General features: G+C 40.4%; 1 protein-coding gene across 6 annotated transcripts in view; it reads right to left on the reverse strand.

Moving 5' to 3' along the window:
* Positions 1-18,078, reverse strand: part of rasgrf2b (Ras protein-specific guanine nucleotide-releasing factor 2b) — a 41,717-nt gene that overhangs the window by 20,520 nt on the left and 3,119 nt on the right. For all 6 annotated transcript variants that reach the window (XM_035167022.2, XM_035167025.2, XM_035167024.2 and 3 more), the window contains exons 2-5: positions 6,349-6,455; positions 4,884-5,031; positions 979-1,068; positions 699-835 (exon numbers count right to left, since the gene is read on the reverse strand). In XM_035167022.2, coding sequence (XP_035022913.1) covers positions 699-835; positions 979-1,068; positions 4,884-5,031; positions 6,349-6,455 — 482 coding nt within the window. The remainder of the gene's footprint in view (positions 1-698; positions 836-978; positions 1,069-4,883; positions 5,032-6,348; positions 6,456-18,078) is intronic.

Consider the following 18,078-nt stretch of genomic DNA (forward strand, 5'->3'; position numbering starts at 1 on the left):
ACACACACACACACACACACACACACACACACACACAAAGAGAGAGAGAGAGAGAGAAGCCCACATCTGTATCAACTGGATATCACCTGGAAAATGGGTGTTTAGACAACATTGCAGAAAATCAGAACTCCTATAATAATGTTCCACAACGTTGATGTAAATATTTAATAATGAGGCATTGTTCCTATAATATTGTACATATAATATAACATACCTTTACAGCTATATGATACAATATGTTATCTGTTATCTGTTATAGAGATGAATGGATATTTACACTTATACTTATTGTATTTAAACATTGAACATACATGACAAGTAAAAATATTCTAAAATAAAAATACTTTAGTATAAATTAAATGTACAGGAGAAATGTTGAAAATCCATTATTTAAAAAAAAAAAGATTGACATTTTATATAAATTATCAATATATACGAAACAGGGTGAGAATACATTTTCTGAAAATTAAATTAAGAAACTTTTAAAGGTAAAATACAGGATATGAACGTCTCTTCTTGCTACTTGTGAAATCAAAGACCTGACAAATTTAGTAATTTCATTACAATCATGCAAAAATCCTGCAAATCCAATATTGTAATAGTGTAATAGTGTGATCGTGTTCACCGAATTGTCTGGACTCTTCTCATACAATATTGCAAAACTCAAGACAACATTTCTGTGGTGGCTGATAACTTACTCTGTCTCTGCCTCCACCATGTTGAAGACGATCTGGTTCCTCTTCCTCATGCTCTCGGCATGAGGGGAGCAGATGTAATCTTGAACGATGATCTTCCACTTCCTCCGACAGAGCCAGCCCCGCATGAAGCTTTGCACCTGTGGAGATACGGATAAGGAAGCATGGAGCAAACATGGCCCAGCAACATGCTACTGAAAACAAAATGCAGTTTACAGCAACCACAAATACATGAAACCTAGATTCTATCTGAGTCTGAAGGTGGAGAAAAAGATTGATTTACCTTCTTGATCTTTTTGATGTCCGGGTCTTCGTTTTCATGCTGGATGTGGTAAGGCCGCATTCGCTCCTTGGTTTTGTTCAGAGCTACAATCTTTGAAGAGGAATTCAAACAAACAAACAATCTGAGCAAAATGTGGATGACTAAATGTGGGAACAAAATCACACTAAATAAACTTAGACTTTCTCATCTTTGACAATCTGGCGTCTTCATTCAGAAACGGAAATGGTAGAGAAGGAGAAGCTGCTAATAGTTCTTGACAATGAGCAAATTAGGGTCAATACGTGCCCGATCACCGTTCTAAAGAAAAACTGTAACCCTCTGCTTAATATGTTCTATTTCTATTCTATTTAAATGTATGGGAACACTTTTAAAACACTTAATCTATCTTATTATGTCAATCATTTTTACAGCCATGAAGTGTCCTCAGAGAGCAGAGTCAGATTTACCTTAAGATACAATTACTTGCTGCGTATAAGAAATTACCGCAATATGATTGTATGCCTCCGCCTACCAGTGCAGTTTCCGTGTACATATTTCTCCATACCTTTTTTCAAAACTCATTTAAGGTCAACCAAAATCTACTCAGTTTATCTTTGAGTCCAATTGAACATTTGCACCAAATTTGAAGACATTCCCTCAAGCTGATCTTCAGATATCATGTTCATGAAAAACACTGTGACCTTGACCTTTGGCTACCAAAATGAATTCCATGTTCAAGAGAAAAATTCACTCGAGCTTTACAGAGATATCGCAGTGAGGTCACAGAGGTCAGATCATGTTCAAGAAAAACATAGACATTCTTTGTGAGGCCACCGTGACCTTGACCTTTGGCTACGAAAGTGAGTTAATCCTTGACTCCAAGTAAATGTTTGTGCCAAATGTGAAAGTATAAAAAAATTCTTGAAATATTGCGTTCACAGGAATGGGACGGACGAACGGACGGACAACCTGAAAACATAATGCCTCCGGCCACTGGCTGTCGCAGGCGTGGAGGCAAACAAACCAACTGCTACACCTGCATCATAGAATAAACCTCAAAATAATATAAAAAAGTGGGTAAAACAATCTAATTCCACATTATGAAGCTAATAATAGACAACACCGCTTCTCTTTAAAAAGCTGTGATGAATTTCCAACGTAGCTGGTGAGAGGTTTTACTTGGCAGCATTTTCCTCTGAGCAGAAATAACCTCAGCAGCGGTGAAGTCTGGCTCTGGCTCTGCTCTGTATTACTTTAACCTTATGGCTGTTGACAACACCAGCTTTTCACACAATGAGGAAAAAACAAGCCAAACGTTTTCATCTTCATTTTCTCCTTCACTAGCGCCATCATCATGAGTGGCAGCAGAGAGGAACCAGTCTGCCAAGTGTTGACAGTAACAGTGGCTAGTTGTTTTAAATATTCATAAACACAGAGCGACACACACGCAAACAAACAAACAAAACGAGAGTGTATTTTAATGAGACGGATCAGCGGCCCCACAAAGTCTAATCCTTATTTCATGAGCAGCACCATTACACCGGCAGATGTTTCCTAATGTAAAATGTCATTCGTTAGCATTTTCATTATAAAGCAGGCCAATGAGACGCGATGGCAGCGTTTAGCATCCAGAAGAATCTGCCACACTTGTTGCTCCGAGGGAGAATTACAACTAAAAGCAGCATAACCAGCTAATCCATGCAAAATTCCTCCCAAAGACAGAAATATAGTGTATTTAAGCAAAAAACAGTCGACACAGAATTTGAAATGACAGTGGGGGTGTGAATTATGGAGATGTTAGCAGCTGGTCGGGTAAATGGCGTCCCCTGGGGCCAAGAGCTGAGCAGAGCAGAATTACATTGCAATCAAACACCGAACTCTGCGTTGCCCTCTGCCCATCTCTCCGGCACATGATGAAGAATGTGCAGAGGAACAACAACAACCCAACCAATCAATGAAAACCCCCAATTATCAATTACAGTTTAAAAAACAATGTGAAGTTTTGTGTTATTTTAGTGGTCCATAAATTCTGGATGTAGTTTCTTAGATTTCTAGAATATTGTCGTAATATTAAAAGTATAACATAACGATCCAAAATCTCAATTACAAATCTGTAAGTTTCAAGAAAATTGCACAGAGATACTAAACTAAAGTGTCGAACACGATAAAACATTTCCTCCTCCTTTCTTACAGAATCTTTCAAAGTCCTGATACTTATGATAATGTGGTGTTGGTGAGCCGAAAGATTTTGTCATTTGTGAAACCTATAATAAAGTATAACTTAACAAGATGCTCCAAATTACTCGTTTGAGCGCAGACGACAGGCTGATCTCATGATATCATTTTATTATTATAGCCTAAAATAATGACTTTTTCCTCCTGACATTACGACTTAATTCTTGAGATCTCAGATTTTTTAAGTGGCCCTAAAACTGACTCGATATTCCTTTACAGTAAAATGGTTTTGCAGTGAGTGTTTTTGTTGGGTCAGAAAAACGTGCAAAAGCTGGAAAGAGAATCTTTTTTTTTTTAAATAACTGAACAATGCAGCTGTACAATTAGCACAAAACCTCTTTGTTTTCATTTCAGGAGATAATTAGATAATTATTCAGAGATCACAGAGTCAGAAAATTAAGCTTTGCCAATATTCACGTTACAACACAACAAAATCAGTGTCGTGACACAAATTAGAATCATTTTCTAGAATTGATATACTGCAGTGCATTATAAGGCAAATAAATCCAAAATTAAAATGGCTATAGATGGCTGCGTACCACTAGTTCCCCTTATTTTATATGCTTGGAATTCAAATGATATTATTGTACAAGCGCATCATAAGAACAGAACAAGTGAAAAACAAACAACGGTCGTGAATCATCACTGTAAGTTTTACTCAACAGGTTGACAGTGACGTCAGGATCTAAAGTGATGTAAACTCACTTATCGGTAACTTCATGAAAGATTCCAGCTATTGATCTAATTAACACAAACCAATAATCACCTGCTGTCACGCAGAGAATTGTAATTACTTCTGAGAAACAGTGTTGTGGAAATCAGTTATGTTTTGTCTCTGAACGTGTATCTCTGATTAACTGCGCCCTGGCGGCAGAACAGAGACGTGTTACATTCTCTAATGGTTTGGCAGCCGTTTGTAAGGGAGCTGATGGTCTGTCTCTACTGAGTGGTGGGCTTCTCCTCCTACGCTCAGAGGGGATGGAAAACCATTCACACCCACTCCTCCACTGCCATAAATACAACAAGACAGCACACACACGCACAATGCACAGCCATTGGGTTATTATGGGTATATATAGGTTTATATCTTCTCACTGTAGATCACTGTTCATATTATTCATAACAGGAGAGTTATCACAGAGCTGTGTGGGCCTGTGAGTGAGTGAGGGAGTAACTGACTGACTATCAGACCTGAGCTGTTTTCAAACATGAACCCTGGATAATAACCGGACAACTGGTTTGAACATTTTCCAGAATTTGCCTTTCACATATGAACAATGCAGCAGGAAATTGTTCAGATGCAAAAACATGAAAATCTCTGGAGCGTTTAGGTGAGGGGCAGCGTCCAGTAAATTGACTTTATCAATCCAATTAAATAAATCAATATGTATAAATATGAACACTGGTGATAGATGTCAGTCGGCAAAAACGCTAATCATACTGTAATACATTAATTACCCCCTCTTCCTCCACCTCCTGCTGTCACAGCGTGGGTGAGGGGTGGAGGTCTATAGTCTTCTTCACATTCCTTAAAGCTGTAATCTTTAATATCTGGAAATCCTGCTTGATTTAGAAATGCCTGTGGTAACTCTGAGGAAATTAGTTTTGATAAACCTTGGTGATCATTAATGTCTGTGTGTTAGTGTGTGTTAGTGTGTGTGTTAGTGTGTGTGTCAGTGTGTGTGCTGCACCTCTGATTTGAGCCTCTCGATCTCTGTGTCCTGATCCTCCAGCTGGGTGCGCAGCTGATTGGCAGCCACCTTCTCCGTCTCCACTATCTGCACGAGGTGGATGTATTTCTGCATCAGCACCTCTCGTTCGATGATGATGTCAGAATAGCTGCAAAGGAAATTTTGCACAAATACCTCAGCATGGACGGTTTGGTAAGACACATAAAACACTTAGTCTAAGTCTCAGGCTGTACAAAACATTGGTTTGTAACATCACTGTGTGCAGAAAGTCAATGGATGCTGAATAAATCAAATATATGCTTACAATTTATGCTTATGTATTCTTATTCACCCTTTCAACATGTGTCTCCTATATATTCTTGACCATAATGAGCTCAAGTGGATTCCATCATTTCCTTTTATGACTGCAGCTCGAGGTTGATTCAGACTTGAAACGCTTGGCTCAGCTTAATGCCACATATCACAAGTAACACAATATACTGTGGAGTTATTAAGCGGCTCAGAACATGAATAATTACTGAATACCTAGCATGAATCTAAGGGGAAATTAACCCGAGGTTGTAAAGCACCCACTTTGAAATATAATCAATACCCACATGTACTTTATCTGTTTCGGATATTTTAAACGCTGAGGATGATTTTCCTCCGGGTTTGATTTTTCCACAGTGAGAGTTGTTAACCAGCAAGGAACAGCTTTCAAAAGTCCAAGCTGCAACTGGATTCCAGATGCATTCAGTCACAAAGTCACATTTTACTTTTTATATAGTGTTATAGAGTGTTTGGATATTCCTTGGAAAACATCGAGCTTTACAGTAAATTATAGATAAGATATATTTAATGGCCCACAACATGCAAAAACATTAATAATGCTAATGGTAATGCTAGTGTTAATATTTTGTCCATAGACTGCATATAAAGTTGGACAACTTGACAGCTCCCTAAAAGTGAAGCCTAAGTGTCTCTCTCGCCCCCTGGTGGCTGGCTGCAGTATAGGTCATAAATCCTGCCTCCTCCATGTTAGTGGGGGGAAGTGGACCAAACTAAAAGTCAAATTACATGTCAAATAAATTCAAAGCTGGTTTCTGTCATTTTAAGCAGTTCCATCACACGGATGTTTGTGGTATCTTTGGTTTTAATTAATGAGTTTGATGCAGCAAAGTGCTGTTAAACATCATGATTTACTGAGACTGACTGATTGAGCACAGACTCTGTCTCCAAATATGCAAGATGGCAGCGTTTGTATCTGGAATATATATGCTTCATTATTTCTGGATAGCGGGAGGAAGTGGAGATGCATCGTCCAGGTTTGTATACAGTAAAACTAAGGTACGCAATATGATGTGATGCAACATTTCCTTCACAAAAAAAGGAAAAGGGAGAAATGCCACATTTTCTGGCTACGTTAATAAACATTACTCTTATTAAACCCATGTGAAATACCCTTTAAATAATCCTGTGTGTGTACCTGGCCTGCTGGATGGCCTCCACCCATTCATCACACTCACACTCCTCATCTGTCCGCAGCTCCAGAGGTTTCTGTCCATCGTGGCCAAACACGATGAGGAAGTAGTGCTGAAGAGAGAGAAAAACACAAGGGGAGATAAAAAAAAAAACTGTTCATATTTGTGACCCTGGGACCGAATCGTTTTCAGTCGAGTCAGCAGTCTCGCTTGTGCAGCACGAGATGTTTTGGCTGCTCGTTTGGAGATGCTAGCCAAAGCTCATCAGGCATATGGTGCAGACATATGGAAACATTACTTTCAGGCACATCCTCTTTTTCACACTCTTTTCTTGCCCAGATTCATTCCGTATAAAATAAAAGGTCTGCAGCCCTTACATGAACCAAGCAGAGCCCGCAGACACAGAGGAGGACAAGGCGGAGGAGGGAGGGAGGGGAGGTGGGCGGGTGGGTGGGCGGCTCAACACACATGACAGAGTTATTTGCTCGCAGAGATAAAACATTGCATCTCGCCCGGGCCTCCCTTCTCCACCAGCCTATTGTCATCACCATCAATTAGCCGGCTCGCTCTGTCTCCCTCTCGTTTCCCGTCTGTCTCTCTTATTATTCTGATGAGTTTCCCCAAGTATCTGCCTTTTAAAATACTTCCCCCGTCTCACACACAGACATGCACAACAAACGCAAGCACACACACACAAGGACACACACACCAGACATTATATCAAGCGATAGAGGCTTTTATTCAGATGGTCATGTCCTGGGGCACTGGGTTACCAGAAGAGCTGCTATTCTTAGTCGGGGAAAACCGAGAAGACTGAGCTCTGCGTGGCCTTTCCCTCTCCTCCTCTCTTCTTTTCTCTTCATCCAACCACCTCTTTCCTCCTCCCTCTCTCTTTGCACTTCACCTATCATCCCACTCCGCCTCCTCTGCCCATGCAGCTCCACCAGCATCCTCACTTCTCTTGTTGTTGGAAGCCACTCCACCTCCTCCTCCTCCTCCTCCTCCTCCTCCTCCTCCACCATCTCCACATCCCTTCATCCCTTTGTGTCTCTCTCAGTAAGGATTCAGTGAACCAAACCGAGTCCCGATGAGGGACGATTACCCTGCAGGAGGATGGACGGGCTTCGTCCCCGGTGCACAGGGGATGGGTTGGAGATAGAGTCACCAAGGTTACTGGAACAAACACACACAGTATTTGCACAGCGATCCTTGGTAGGACACTGACTTATATCGAACAGCCAAACCCAAACTTCAACCTAACCTATATTCACAACCTTCACCAGGACCTCAGAATTGTTGTCCTCGTTGGTCCCCATGACGACTATGGGTTGTGAAAAGATCACTTTTTATGCCAGAACCATTAACAAAAATGTGTAAACACACACATACACATACATACACATGCACACACACACTGCTTTGTATGTATCTTTCATTTCGATTCACTGGCTGGCTGGATTTTACAACAATAATCTGTGCTCTAACAGTGTTTGACAGGGAGGAAGAGAGAAGGGTAGAAAGAGAAGACAGAGAGAAAGAGAAAAGACTTGTTACATAATATTTCTTAACCGAGTACATTTATAAATTGTGTCACTAACTAACAAGAAATCATTTCCATGGCAACCCAATATCTGACGCTTCTGCTGCACTTCCATTTTCTGCTTTTCAGTGCTGCCTCTATTCATTTAATGCTTTTATTGATCCATCCTTTTGCCACTTTAGACACGAGGAGGAGGAACCCTTCAGTGGGAAACAAAACAATTTTGCAAATGCAGATTTTAGAGCTGTAAATGGATAATCTGAGCCTAAAGTATCTGAACTAAGACAGAGTGGTGACGTTTATAGATTTTTACCATTCACATTACGTGTAAGAATTAAGTTATCTGCCTTCTACAGCTTTTAAATTAAATTAAATACATGAGTGGTGTTATCAGATCTTTTAATCTATAAGTAAAGGTTTACCACAATGTTTAAAAAAGCATTGTGTTCAATTGTGTTGAATTTACAATGCAAAGTAGCTGTTGAATATGTGCAAGATTGTAAATATTAATACTGCAGCTAAAAACTATTTTGTAGGTGAAGATATAGTGGAGCTGTGGTTTCTAAGCAGAGAATGAAGTCACACTCCCTCTGTGTGTGTTTTCGCTGCTTTGTTTTGGTAACCAGTCCAGGCACGTGTCCCTCCCTGTGAAACTGTCGGCCCTCCCAACGTAATAAAGCGAGGAGGCACCGGCTAAAAGCTCCAGTCTAAAAACACCTGTCACTGGCACACCATGGTGCTGTTGGGGAAAATAGCACTGCAGCTACACCCACTGTATACGGACCACACACAACAACAACACAGCAATGCCAATGATGCTAGCCATGCTAACTAGCTGCTTGACATCATGCATTGTGCTCTGGAAACATAATAGTTTGCAGACTCTTAGCAAAGAATAACAATTTGAGCCTTTTAATGGAAAAAAAAAACACTTTCAGAGGAAATTCCGTGGACTGTCGCAGTTGCCCCATAAGATTGCATTGTAGCCACTGCTGCCATTTCCTGGGTGTCAGCGATCTACTGGACCGATTTCTAAAGTTTTAATAAGTACCATTCATTTACACACAGAACTATAAATCATGAAACAGAAATAGTCAACTAGATTACTTCAACTTCAAGTACCTATAAATTGTACTGACAGGTACCCTGTGGAGTCTCTGTTCATATCGTACCTGCACATGAGAATGTAAGTGCATGCAAGCCACAGACAGCTGGTGGAGGCAGAGTGGTTTTGCAGTGTCCTTGCATCATCTAGCAAACATGGGTATAAAAATGCAGATAATGTTCTTAGGTCTCCACTTTACAAATGTATTTAAGGGAATGAAATGCATTCACCACTGTTGTTAGACCTCAAGGATACATAGAATATGAAAACTGCATATTGACATAAATGGTGATTGGAACATGAATCCACCAGTTAATACTAAACAGCATCACCAGTCTGTATTATTTCTGTTGATTTCATTTTTTCACTTTACATAATGTGGGTGTTCTTCACTCTTCTTGAGTCTCCCCTGTTCTACTCTCTGCTTGACATTTGTTAAAGTTGCCAGTTTGTATGTTTAAATATATTTAAATACTTATTTTTTTCATAATCCAATATTCTCTTTTTTTTCTACCCCTACTGTATATTATAACTATCTGCTGCAGCTGTGACCCATATACCCTCCGGCAGTCATTAAAGTTTAATGGTATATCATCCTATACAAGAGAAGTTGCATTATGCTGGACCTCGTGGCATTAATACACTGCACCGAGTTACACTGTGTCCTCATTAGTCGCAGCAAGAGTCCTAACTCCCTCTGAGCTGTAAACACACAGTTCCCTAACTCCCCAGTACCATTCAGGACAACCAGCTCGCTCTCCCTTCAAATCGGCTCAAACCTACCCTCCACGCCTCGGGGCCTTCACTGTACTGTAAGAAATTTCATTTAGACAAATAAAGACCGAGAGGAGAAGTAGAAGAGACAAAGAGACAGACTCTTTCCTACTCTTTCACTCTTAATGTCACTAACGACCGATTTACCACCTGAAACCTTCTTCTTTTTTTTTCTTTCTGAGAAACAGCCATTATAGAAAATGAGACTGTGCGACTGTCAGCGTGACACAAAGTGCGTTTTAACACCGCAGAGCAAGACACATACACAATGAAGGGCAGCAAATGTTATTATCCAGACGCAATTTCGGGTCACTCATTCAAAACCGCCTGCCGCGAGACAGATGTGTCAAGTGAGAAGTTTTGGCGACTTTATATTGTCCAACAGGGACTGAACATTAGGAAATTAATACCTTTTACAAACACACACACAAACACACACACACTCAGGTTCACTGTATCCCTGTGTTGAATATTCCTTTATCCCCTATTATGGATTAAAGAGTCCGACATGAAACTGGACTTGTTGGTAATAGATTCATTTGGCAAACGATTGCTGAAGAATCAAAAAACATCTGTAAATGTTTAAAAAGCGGAGAGGGTATAATCACCGTTGGGATTCACTGATGATTAGAAATTGGAATTGCCACTAATGATTCAGCACTGCTGTCTCCTTTGGTGTCTGCACTGATGAGAGGCCAAATTAGGTTGTACAATATCTAGTCTAGGACCTTTTTTAAAATCTTTTCTTGACTCTGGCTTTGAAAGCAGCATTTAACAGCTTTGATCTTGTGCACTTCAGTGGGTAGAAAGAGGCATGTGCGCTGAACGTGTTAAAGGTTTGATCCCCATTGGGGCTGTGTATACACTTACTGTACGTTACTCAAAGGCTGGTTGAATGACAATAAAGAAACAGCCTATTCACATAGAGCGCTCTCTGTATACTCTATATAGGTTAAGTACTGTATACTCCATTATACAGCAGCATCCAAGAAGTACTGCATTTCTGCCTTGAAGGATCCAATGCAACATTTACACGAGTTTCTAAAAGACTTTACCAGTATGTTTTTGCAGTGGTGGATCTAGGATTTTTCTAAATCAGGGGCTATAAAGTGGATTTACACAGAGGGGCGAATTATGTGACCAACAACTTTCAGTAAAGTGCCCATTTGAGTCATTACTTGTTTACTGTTATCTCTACAGTTCTTCGCAAAGCCACGCATCACTGAAATGTGTTCCTTTTTCAGGCACATTGCTAACGTAAGTTTAAGATTTAAAAAGGTGTATTGTATTCATAGTAAGTGACTAGTTTATTCAAAATAAGACTACTTTAGGGGCCAATCAGATTTAAGCTGGGGTCAGTGCCCCCCTGGCCCCGCCCCTGGATCTGCCCCTGTGTCTTTGCCTACTAAACTAAAAGTCATGTGTACTTTAAAAATGTTTAATTTACCTCATGAGGAAGTACAGTTTATGTGGTCACACAACCCGGAAAAGGAGGTTTTAACGCAACATGAGCAAGAACACCTGTGTGTGTGTGTGTGTGTGTGTGTGTGCTTATACCTCTGTGAGGACCACTTTAAGCAAAGACCCAACTGAGGACATTTTGACTGGTCCTCATTTCTTCAATCGACTGTTTGAGGGTTAAGAATTGGTTTTAGGGTTAGAATTAGGTTTAGGTTAGGGTTAGGGTTAGGCATTTAGTTGATGGTTAAGGTTACGGTAAGGGGCTAGGGAATGTATCATGTCAATGAGTGTCCTCACAACTATAGAGAGACGTGCCGGTGTGTGTCTGTGTGTGCTATAGGATTAAAACTGACTTTTTTTATCCATCATCCATCGTTCAAAGTTTACAGTCATTTTTGTGTCAGTGTACATTTAACTAAATTCAATTAATTTAAAAAGTAACTTCTCCTAAATGATAACTGACTAAAACAAAAATACTGTGAATTTGATGTTCAGTGTAATGGATCGTACAACTTTAGTTTCAAATGTCCGCAATTTTCATTATACACTTAAATAAGTAGAAAACAGCAGCTGAATAAAACAATAGAAAACATGTTGTACAGTATATGGGCTCATACACACATACCCACAGGGAAGGTGATTAAAATAAAAGTAGGATAATAACGTTTGCGATTCTGTGACACAGCACAAATGACACCTATTAAATAAATGTCAGCATTGACTTCTAAAGCTGCACTGTGTTTTCTCCTTTTATCATCAACGCCGGTATCTATAATTACTTTTAAAACACAAACCCAATGCAAAAGTTCCTGGAGCTGCAGCAGCAGGTAGCTCACAAAGATACATGAGCGTGCCACTGCCTTGTTTCATTTGATAAACTGTGTTTGTACCAGACACTGTACTTTAATATCAGTTTCAAACCTCAAAGGTTGGCCTTATTTTGTGAAACCACACGTTTCCTTGGTAAAAACATAATTCTGAGCTGTGGAGGAAAGCAATCACAGGTTGGCTTTGTCGTGTGTGTTTGAAGTTAATCTCTGACCACGTTCGGAGCAACAGCAGGTTTTTGTCTCATCTTTTTCCTGAGATCCATACGTGCTGATTACAAGAAGGAAGTGGAAGAAAATCATTAAGAAGCCGTTTTGAACCTCGCCTTCACTGGAAGCCGCTGTGTCTCCACCTTTGCGCTGCTGCCGCGGATCGGGCTCCGCACAGTGATCCCACAAGTCCCACAGGGTGATAATTACCATCACAGAGAAATACAACAGAGAGTCGACCAGATTCATGTGTATGTTAGAGGAACTGATACAATCCATAAACTGGATTCCCTCCATGTGTGTGTGGGTATATGTGGGAGTATACGCACCACGTGTGTCTTCTTGAATACAACGGAACAAAACACAGAGTGAGATACCATTAAAAAAAAAACACATGCAATGGTAGTGAGTGATTAACACAACAGAGATAATCAAACCTCCTGTTGTCAGTACGGATCACAAGGGGGAACACGGCGTCTCAGACACATCAACAAACAGAGTCACAACAAATTTCAATTATTTCATTTGAGTATGAAAACATTCTACAGAAAAAAGCCACACAATTTGGTGTTAAAGAAAATTTAAATACGACTAATTAAAGCTACATGTGAGTGTTTTTCCAAATAGCTTACGGAGCCATATATATTTTTGCAACAGATTTGAATCGACAACGTGCACGGCTTATTTATAATTTCCATATAAAGCCACAATACATTATTACCCATTACGAGAGTTAATTCCGATATTGACAAAATAAAAGTCATTGTTGAGAGGAAGCTTTAGGAAGATGAATAGGAGGAAACAGGGGTGTGGGGTTACTTTTCACACCCACCAGTTTCCTGGATCAGTCTCCCGATCTCCTCTTTCTATTCCTCTCATTTCTCAACTCCTGTTGTTCTCCCACAGGGGCAATAATGTCTCTTTGTACAGAGTGCGGCTTCATGAAATGCTCCGAGGACAAGAACAAAGAAACAAACTGCGACTGTTGTGTAAACCCTGTGCGTTCACCGATATAAATCTTACTTATCGTACCATAGGCTGCACACCCATTCATCTTCGGCAACGCCATAAATTATGAATTAACTTGTAATAGGTGGCCAGATGTCTTCCATAATATTCGCTATAATAGATAAAGTACTGCAAAGAATAAAACCATCTTCTTTCTTGAGAAAATACTTACTCACGCTCTTGCAAGACTTAGAGGAGATTTATATGCATATGGATCTAATGATTATAAGGCTATAGACACCAGCCTGTTAGCGTAGCATAGCATAAAGACTGGATGTACAAGGTTTTTTTTTTAAAAACTACCAGCCCCTACACAGCTTCCTGAAGATGTAGTGTAACCACCCATGGTGACGTCAACCATAGGTTTGTGAATGGCCGCTTTAGCATTTTGGCCAGCGCCATCTTGGTTTTTTGAAACCAGAAGTAACCATATTTGGAGGAGCGGGGGAAGACCCCGACTCAAGGACACTGCACACCCACCCACACCTGCAACCTGTGCCACTGGACAGTAGCTGTCAATCACAGGGTATCTATACCATGCTTTAATCTCTACTTTACTCTAAATGGGACCATAATTTATGACATGAGCGTCAATCTGTATTAAAGAAGACTAAGAACTAAGTCTAGCGATTGATTGATTGCCCTCTGCTGGTCATTTGAGAGGATACAGGTTTCAGTCACTTCTGGGTTGGCCTCACTTTGCAGACCCAGAGTCAGACAGTTAATCATTGTAACACATTATATCTCATGTGTATATTTCAGACAAAAGTTACACAAGTTGTATAAAATGATGCAAAAGATTCATGAGGCCTACACGTGGAGTTTATGGTTGCAAGTGATGACAAGACTTGAAGAAGTAGGCTAACCCCTGTAAAACTGCTTATTGTCATTTTTTTGTTCTTGAAAGAGGAAATTCATGACATTTCGGTCAGCCTTCTGTAAAAGTCTGTTCAAAGAATAAATACACTTTGGGAAACGCAATTATTCGCTTTCTTGCAGAGTCATGAGTCACAACTGATGTCTGAACAGTAAATGTGAAGCTTTAGCAGCTGAAAAGTTTAACAACCTCACAACAGGTAACAAGAAGCAGGTCACCGCAACCAGCCAGGAAATAGTCTGGCACACAACTGCTGTAAAACCACTAAACCTGGGTCTTTACACGTCTGCTTGACAGGGTTATTTACTAATTACTGTTAATAAGTCAGCTTTAGAGGGGCAGGTTGGTGGATTTCTTTAAAATACCTCACTTTCTTTTTGTTGCTTTTAGGAAAGCCGTCATAAATATACAGTGTAACACCCAACACGATCAAAAAGAACACATGAAATAAAAAGGTAAATGTGGCAGATTTCATTGTTCATCATCTCTCTACAGTTTAAATGGCCCTTTTTCACTCCCTAAAAGATTTATTTTCTAACTTCAGACAACCAAAAGCAACTTTTTCTGGTTTCCTGGAGCGATACAAAACATTAATTTGACAGTAGCAGCAACAGCAGCAGCAGCTTTACTTTATGTAACCACTCAATTCAACTAATGATGTGGCAGCTAATGTGACAATCACTGGATCAGCTTCCCACATCCTGCTGTTTTCTCATTGCCCTGCATGCTGTTCACTTCCTCCAGAGAAGTTCCTCTCCCACACAGACACACACACAGACACGCACACAAAGCTATCACGCATACACACACTGTATACAACTTGCTGTGCCTGCCTCAGAATACTGTGATCGGGGATTACCTGTCTGTTTATCTGGAGATTAAACAGATCGCTCCCCTCCTCCATGGTCTACTTTCGCCGCTGTCCTCCTTCCTCTACATATAGGTCAAAAACACATGCACATATAATAAGGCGACATACATTTTTTGTCTGTCATCGTACACACGTGTTGTGTTGGGAGGTTTCCTCTGCTCAAATCAACCTGAGGCAGTGTGGGGACTGACACGAACACGGCTCTCCTGACAGGCTGATGGACATGCTGCAACATTTTCATATCGTGTTGCTATTTTGCAGAGGAAGAATCAGCAGATTTGCAGCAGTAAATATTTGAATTATTTGTCAGGTCCACAACTTTCCACTGTTGGTTCGTCGTTTACCAACTTTATAGGTCAGTAAAAAGTTATTGGGGCAAATTGATGGCAAGTTTATTTGTAAAGCTTTTTTTTTTTTTAGCAACAACGCTATGATTAAATACTAATGGTTTGAAAAAAGAGCATAATTTGAAGGGTAATAATCAAGACTGCCTTTTTATAATTAATATTACTACACTGTTATGTCACTCAAACCTGCATTAATTGTTTCCCTGCGAAAAGAACCAGTTGTCAAAACAATGCCGACACATCACCATACACACCTGAGGAGGTTGATATAGAAAACCGGTTATTGAAGCAGTTTATTTACAACATATACATCAAGCAGATGTATAAATATTAGCATTCACTCGGAGTCCGTGACAAACTTAGGTCCGACATTCAGTTTCGCTGTTAAATGTTTCACTATGTTCACCCATGACCGTGGGCCCTGAACACAAACTCGCCACAGACCCCCTACACGCAAACAGTACATGTGCACTGCCTGTGCCTGAGGGCAACCTACAGCCACACAGCAGTCAAACACAGTTCAACGTAATGTGGAATTCATGACATAATATGATTTGCTAATTTACAAATCATTTAAACTCCAGGCATCAAGCAATGTTTTCTAAATCTCACTTGCTCCAATGTATCGAAAACAACAAATGCTCAACACATTGAAAAAAAAAGATGGCGTAATGATAAATCGTGAGACCAACAGCCCCCTGTGGCTCCGGGGCCCTGGGATATGCCTACTTTGCCCAGTATGTGGTAATCCATCATTGTTTTCACCAGATTTTGAACTTTGGACAGAGCTTTTCCACTTGTTGTATCTGGAGTATTTTCTTAATAATCCTCATTGACCACACTTTGATCAGTGCAGAATGTAAAATAAAAGAGACAGATGCCAGCTTTAAATTCTCATCCAACACTATGAGGTCCATACCCCAACACTTGGGAGAAAACTTGAGAGGAAAATCAAAAGCAGGCTGCAGAGGGAGAGCAGATCAGACTCATGGAGGACAATGGGAAGAGCTGGTTTCTGAATGCAGACGATCAGCGTGAGCAGCAGCAAAAAATGTGATGAGAGGAGCATTTAGAGCGAGAGGAGTTTTCTAATGAGGACTAATTACACACAGACACACACACACACACACGCACAACACACATCAGGACGTCAGCAGCGGCACTTCAACTCCAAAGTGTCACCCCACATTTTCTCACATCAACTCTAATGAGGAGGGAGGCTGTTGAAAAGAACCCTGTGCGGCTGCGGCTCAACAAAAACACACTTTATTAAAGCCGGTGCAGCCACAGCAGACGACACTGAACCAACCTGCTCCAAGGTTCTAATGAAACTTCCTCTTTCACTGCAGCACAGCCGTGTGCATCACGCGCGGCTGAAGACGAGGTCACACATTCGATCCCCTTTACAGCCAATTTGTCCCGTCACTTTTAAAGCATCCTTGGTGACCGTGCTGAGCCATTAGTTCTGGAATCATGAACATATTGTATGGTTCCTCTTCAATAGATAAGAAAGGCTGGTTTTAAAATGTTTACACATGAACTGCCTCCCTGATTAAACCCGAAGATTGAATCAAAGGTTTCGCTGCAGTGATCTGGATGCACTTTGTTTTGGACAGTAAAATAGAAGCTATTTAAATGCAGATAGGAAAGAAAGTAGATATAAGCAGTTTATTTGATGCAGAATGAACACATATATACAACATGAACACAAAGCATTAACCTTCACAATTTGTCCAAAAAATGAGGAAATCAGCAGGTAGTGACTCGTATGGGTGCCTCTGCCAAGAAGGATATTTTTTCCCCCGTTTGATTGTCTGTCAGCAAGATAACGCAAAACCCACAGGACAGATTAGCACGACATTTAGTGGAAGGATGTGGTTTTGGTCGGGGAAGAACCCACTGAGTTTTGGGTCTAATCCAAGTTGCCAGTCCGAGCAGAAAACCACACCAGAAGAACATGCAAACTCTAAACTGGGAACCTTGTATACCACAGTGCTAAAACCATGGGAATTTTTATACTTTCTTTAACATTGCGTCTTGATGGAAAAATCTGGCATATCTAGGGGATTGAAATCCATGAATGTATTTGGTGCAGTTTGACTGAATTTAATGTTGTGGATGGATTTGCTGTCCTGAGTGCCGTTCTAGTATTAAACATTGTTTTCACAAATACATTGTTTGCACTTTCCTCATTTACCTTTAGAAAAATTGTGCTTTGCACCTCAGAGCCAAACCTGTTCCTCAGACTGAACATTAGTTTCATCACCAGTTCATGATGTAATTAATGTCTATTTACACTGTCGTCAGCTTTTTGGGTTAAATACTCAATCTAGGGAAATCAGGGGAAAACAAATGTGTGACGCTTGCCTTCACCAGAGGGACCAACTGAACTGAACTGACCAAATGCTGACAAAAAAACGTTTTATTCTAAACGTATGGGGAGCCTGAGCAGAAAGAAAAATGAAACCTTTGAGATATTGATTTGCTTCTTTTTTTTACAACATGACAAACAGCCTTTCAAGAAAGGAACACCTGGCCTTTGAATCTTGACATTAGAGTGGCATTCTGGCGTCTCCACTGGTTCATGGCCTCGGATGAACTCTCCCTGGGATCAATAACGACCTGACACCTGACGACGGGCGGAGGGATAATTTGACAATTATTATTGCCTTTTACACACACACACACACGTGTTCACTTAGTAGTGCACATCCA

This window comes from Hippoglossus stenolepis, chromosome 9 (assembly GCF_022539355.2).
Source record: "Hippoglossus stenolepis isolate QCI-W04-F060 chromosome 9, HSTE1.2, whole genome shotgun sequence".
Taxonomy (NCBI): Eukaryota; Metazoa; Chordata; class Actinopteri; order Pleuronectiformes; family Pleuronectidae; genus Hippoglossus; species Hippoglossus stenolepis.